At 54.2% G+C, this 5,359-nt stretch overlaps 1 protein-coding gene across 1 annotated transcript in view; it reads right to left on the reverse strand.

Annotated features, from left to right (window-relative positions):
* The window catches only part of LOC123752612 (S-antigen protein-like), a 4,377-nt gene extending 587 nt beyond the window's left edge, over nt 1-3,790 (reverse strand). The window contains exons 1-3 of the mRNA XM_045734651.2: nt 3,781-3,790; nt 471-1,250; nt 1-436 (exon numbers count right to left, since the gene is read on the reverse strand). The exon at nt 1-436 is cut by the window's left edge and continues 104 nt beyond it. Of these exons, the coding sequence (XP_045590607.2) occupies nt 1-436; nt 471-1,250; nt 3,781-3,790 (1,226 nt within the window). The remainder of the gene's footprint in view (nt 437-470; nt 1,251-3,780) is intronic.
* Nucleotides 3,791-5,359: the final 1,569 nt, after the last annotated feature.

Consider the following 5,359-nt stretch of genomic DNA (forward strand, 5'->3'; position numbering starts at 1 on the left):
ATTATCTGGTTCACACCGGCCCCCATTATCTGGTTCACACCGGCCCCATTATCTGGTTCACACCGGCCCCCATTATCTGGTTCACACCGGCCCCCATTATCTGGTTCACACCGGCCCCCATTATCTGGTTCACACCGGCCCCCATTATCTGGTTCACACCGGCCCCCATTATCTGGTTCACACCGGCCCCCATTATCTGGTTCACACCGGCCCCCATTATCTGGTTCACACCGGCCCCCATTATCTGGTTCACACCGGCCCCCATTATCTGGTTCACACCGGCCCCCATTATCTGGTTCACACCGGCCCCCATTATCTGGTTCACACCGGCCCCCATTATCTGGTTCACACCGGCCCCCATTATCTGGTTCACACCGGCCCCCATTATCTGGTTCACACCGGCCCCCATTATCTGGTTCACACCGGCCCCCATTATCTGGTTCACACCGGCCCCATTATCTGGTTCACACCGGCCCCATTATCTGGTTCACACCGGCCCCCATTATCTGGTTCACACCGGCCCCCATTATCTGGTTCACACCGGCCCCCATTATCTGGTTCACACCGGCCCCCATTATCTGGTTCACACCGGCCCCCATTATCTGGTTCACACCGGCCCCCATTATCTGGTTCACACCGGCCCCCATTATCTGGTTCACACCGGCCCCCATTATCTGGTTCACACCGGCCCCCATTATCTGGTTCACACCGGCCCCCATTATCTGGTTCACACCGGCCCCCATTATCTGGTTCACACCGGCCCCCATTATCTGGTTCACACCGGCCCCCATTATCAGGCTTACACCGGCCCCCATTATCAGGTTCACACCGGTCCCCATTATCTGGTTCACACCGGCCCCCATTATCTGGTTCACACCGGCCCCCATTATCTGGTTCACACCGGCCCCCATTATCTGGTTCACACCGGCCCCCATTATCTGGTTCACACCGGCCCCCATTATCTGGTTCACACCGGCCCCCATTATCTGGTTCACACCGGCCCCCATTATCTGGTTCACACCGGCCCCCATTATCAGGTTCACACCGGCCCCCATTATCTGGTTCACACCGGCCCCCATTATCTGGTTCACACCGGCCCCCATTATCTGGTTCACACCGGCCCCCATTATCAGGTTCACACCGGCCCCCATTATCTGGTTCACACCGGCCCCCATTATCTGGTTCACACCGGCCCCCATTATCTGGTTCACACCGGCCCCCATTATCTGGTTCACACCGGCCCCCATTATCTGGTTCACAGGAGGGAAGTACCAAGGCTCGGGTCAGTCCATTACAGAGGCAGGGGGGAGGGAAGTGCCAAGGCTCGGGTCAGTCCATTACAGAGGCAGGGGGGAGGGAAGTACCAAGGCTCGGGTTAGTCCATTACAGAGGCAGGGGGGAGGGAAGTACCAAGGCTCGGGTCAGTCCATTACAGAGGCAGGGGGGAGGGAAGTACCAAGGCTCGGGTCAGTCCATTACAGAGGCAGGGGGGAGGGAAGTACCAAAGCTCGGGTCAGTCCATTACAGAGGCAGGGGGGGAGGGAAGTGCCAAGGCTCGGGACAGTCCATTACAGAGGCAGGGGGGAGGGAAGTGCCACTGCTCGGGTCAGTCCATTATAGAGGCAGGGGGGAGGGAAGTACCAAAGCTCGGGTCAGTCCATTACAGAGGCAGGGGGGAGGGAAGTACCAAGGCTCGGGTTAGTCCATTACAGAGGCAGGGGGGAGGGAAGTGCCAAGGCTCGGGTCAGTCCATTACAGAGGCAGGGGGGAGGGAAGTACCAAGGCTCGGGTTAGTCCATTACAGAGGCAGGGGGGAGGGAAGTACCAAGGCTCGGGTCAGTCCATTACAGAGGCAGGGGGGAGGGAAGTACCAAAGCTCGGGTCAGTCCATTATAGAGGCAGGGGGGAGGGAAGTACCAAAGCTCGGGTCAGTCCATTACAGAGGCAGGGGGGGAGGGAAGTGCCAAGGCTCGGGTCAGTCCATTATAGAGGCAGGGGGGAGGGAAGTACCAAGGCTCGGGTCAGTCCATTATAGAGGCAGGGGGGAAGGAAGTACCAAAGCTCGGGTCAGTCCATTACAGAGGCAGGGGGGAGGGAAGTACCAAAGCTCGGGTCAGTCCATTACAGAGGCAGGGGGGAGGGAAGTACCAAGGCTCGGGTCAGTCCATTACAGATGCAGGGGGGAAGGAAGTCTTCATTCATTCCTTCAATGAATAAAATCACACACACACACACATATAGATCCAACTTTAGGCCTATCACACGACTCCAAACACACTGGGGCAGGGCGAGGCGCTGAGGGCACCTGTCCTGCCTCTGATCACCCTCGACTAAGGTTACCCCCCCTAGAGTGATCCAATTGTTGTGGCTTGCATCCTGCAGGTTAAAGAAAACGAGAGAATTGGCGTTAGGCATAACTGTACAGTAAGACACTACGTCCAGACTTTACTCGTCCTTAGTACAATATATCACCAGGTCACACTACGCTAATATCACCGTTTACCGTTACTCTAAACACACGTCAAACACCTCTCAAAATAAAAGAAACACCTGTCAAAATAAAAGAAACACCTGTCAAAATAAAAGAAACACCTGTCAAAATAAAAGAAACACCTGTCAACACAAAAGAAACACCTGTCAAAACAAAAGAAACACCTGTCAAAACAAAAGAAACACCTGTCAAAGTAAAAGAAACACCTGTCAAAACAAAAGAAACACCTGTCAAAACAAAAGAAACACCTGTCAAAACAAAAGAAACACCTGTCAAAATAAAAGAAACACCTGTCAAAATAAAAGAAACACCTGTCAAAATAAAAGAAACACCTGTCAAAATAAAAGAAACACCTGTCAAAACAAAAGAAACACCTGTCAAAACAAAAGAAACACCTGTCAAAACAAAAGAAACACCTGTCAAAACAAAATAAACACCTGTCAAAACAAAAGAAACACCTGTCAAAACAAAAGAAACACCTGTCAAAACAAAAGAAACACCTGTCAAAACAAAAGAAACACCTGTCAAAACAAAAGAAACACCTGTCAAAACAAAAGAAACACCTGTCAAAACAAAAGAAACACCTGTCAAAACAAAAGAAACACCTGTCAAAACAAAAGAAACACCTGTCAAAACAAAAGAAACCCGCCAAACTACAACTTGCCTGTTAGGCCGTTTGCGAATCACCAGTGTGAATGATGATCTTAATTGGCCAAGCTGTGATATCTAACCATCAGACTGCGTGCAGCAGCGGCGACTAACAGCCTGGTTGATCAGAACACCAAGCAGAGGCCTGGTTAGAGACCGGGCCGCGGGGACAATGACCCTCTGAACCGCGTCAAGGCAAACCTTAACCACTAAACACATGACTAAGAGAGACTGTAGGAGGAGGAGGTGTGGTGGAGCATGCGTCCCCCAGCATGGCCGGGCCCAGAATGACAACACGGGGTAGACAAGACCGGAAAGTTCTTGCCACACGTGGCGGGAGATGACAGACGCCACCAGATACCACAACACTAGCGACATCTATCTCTCTGATCTCTCCCTACCTTGAGGCTACCTTGAGGTGCTTCCGGGGCTTAGTGTCCCCGCGGCCCGGTCGTCGACCAGGCCTCCTGGTTGCTGGACTGATCAACCCTACAACCCTCTCTGTCTCTCTTTCCCCCTCCCTCCCCTACCCCCTCCCCTACCCCTCCCCAAGGCCCTACCTCACTCAAGACCGTCAAGACGACTCACCTTACCCACTGAATATTCATGAGGCTGAGCCCCCGTGAGCCGGCATCACTCACCTTCACTCATAAACACTGTGAGTGAGTGTCCCCCCCCCCCTCTCCCCCCTCCTCATACACACACACAGACACATTGTACATTTCCGGAGAGGTGGGGGAGGGGTCCCAGCGGCCGAGCGGACAGTGCTCGGGATTCATAGCTCAAGAGCCCGGGTTCGATTCCCGGGTTGAAGACAATGAGCCGAATTGCTTTCGCCGAATGCCGCTGTTCACTTAGCAGTAAATAGGTACATGGGAGTTAGACAGCTGCCACGGTAAAAATATATATCCAGTAGACATAACACATAAAAAAAATAGACTGGTTAGAAAGGCGGGGGTCCAAGAGCTAAGAGCGCAAATTCTGCCGACACAAATAGTGACCCCAGAGAGCCGTAGGGGGGGGGGGGGGGAGGAGGAGCAGCACCAGGGCCTCGAACGCCGACCACACTCTCAACGTCTGCCGACTAGGACAGGCAATTTCACACATCAATAGTCTTTATTAGTCAGATGACAGTCCTCCACCCCCCCTAGGGGGTAGGGGGGGGCAGGAATAGGCGCCCGGGGGGGGGGGGGGAGGGAGAAGGGACTGAGGAATGGGGGGGGGATAGAGAGGGATGGCGAGTGGGAAGGACCTGAAAGATGTCTAGGGGGGTTATAAAAAAAAAGGGGCCACCGCCCCCCTACCCATTCTATCCAACGCTCCCTTGAACATTTGTTGACGTGTTGAGTGAAAGTGGATGACAGATACAGTGAGGGAGAAGTTGTAGAAATATAGTGTGAGTTATGATAGCAGGCGGGCTGTCCGCCATGCTGTCACCGTGTTATGATAGCAGGCGGGTTGTCCGCCTTGCTGACACCATGTTATGATAGCAGGCGGGCTGTCCGCCTTGCTGACACCGTGTTATGATAGCAGGCGGGCTGTCCGCCTTGCTGACACCGTGTTATGATAGCAGGCGGGCTGTCCGCCATGCTGTCACCGTGTTATGATAGCAGGCGGGTTGTCCGCCTTGCTGACACCATGTTATGATAGCAGGCGGGCTGTCCGCCTTGCTGACACCGTGTTATGATAGCAGGCGGGCTGTCCGCCTTGCTGACACCGTGTTATGATAGCAGGCGGGCTGTCCGCCTTGCTGACACCGTGCTATGATAGCAGGCGGGCTGTCCGCCTTGCTGTCACCGTGTTATGATAGCAGGCGGGCTGCCCGCCTTGCTGACACCATGTTATGATAGCAGGCGGGCTGCCCGCCTTGCTGACACCGTGTTATGATAGCAGGCGGGCTGCCCGCCTTGCTGACACCGTGTTATGATAGCAGGCGGGCTGTCCGCCTTGCTGACACCGTGTTATGATAGCAGGCGGGCTGCCCGCCTTGCTGACACCGTGTTATGATAGCAGGCGGGCTGTCCGCCTTGCTGTCACCGTGTTATGATAGCAGGCGGGCTGCCCGCCTTGCTGACACCGTGTTATGATAGCAGGCGGGCTGTCCGCCTTGCTGTCACCGTGTTATGATAGCAGGCGGGCTGTACCCCTTGCTGACACCATGTTATGATAGCAGGCGGGCTGTCCGCCTGCTATCCTGCACTTGCACTTTTATCCTGCAAT

This window comes from Procambarus clarkii, chromosome 52 (assembly GCF_040958095.1).
Source record: "Procambarus clarkii isolate CNS0578487 chromosome 52, FALCON_Pclarkii_2.0, whole genome shotgun sequence".
NCBI lineage: Eukaryota > Metazoa > Arthropoda > Malacostraca > Decapoda > Cambaridae > Procambarus > Procambarus clarkii.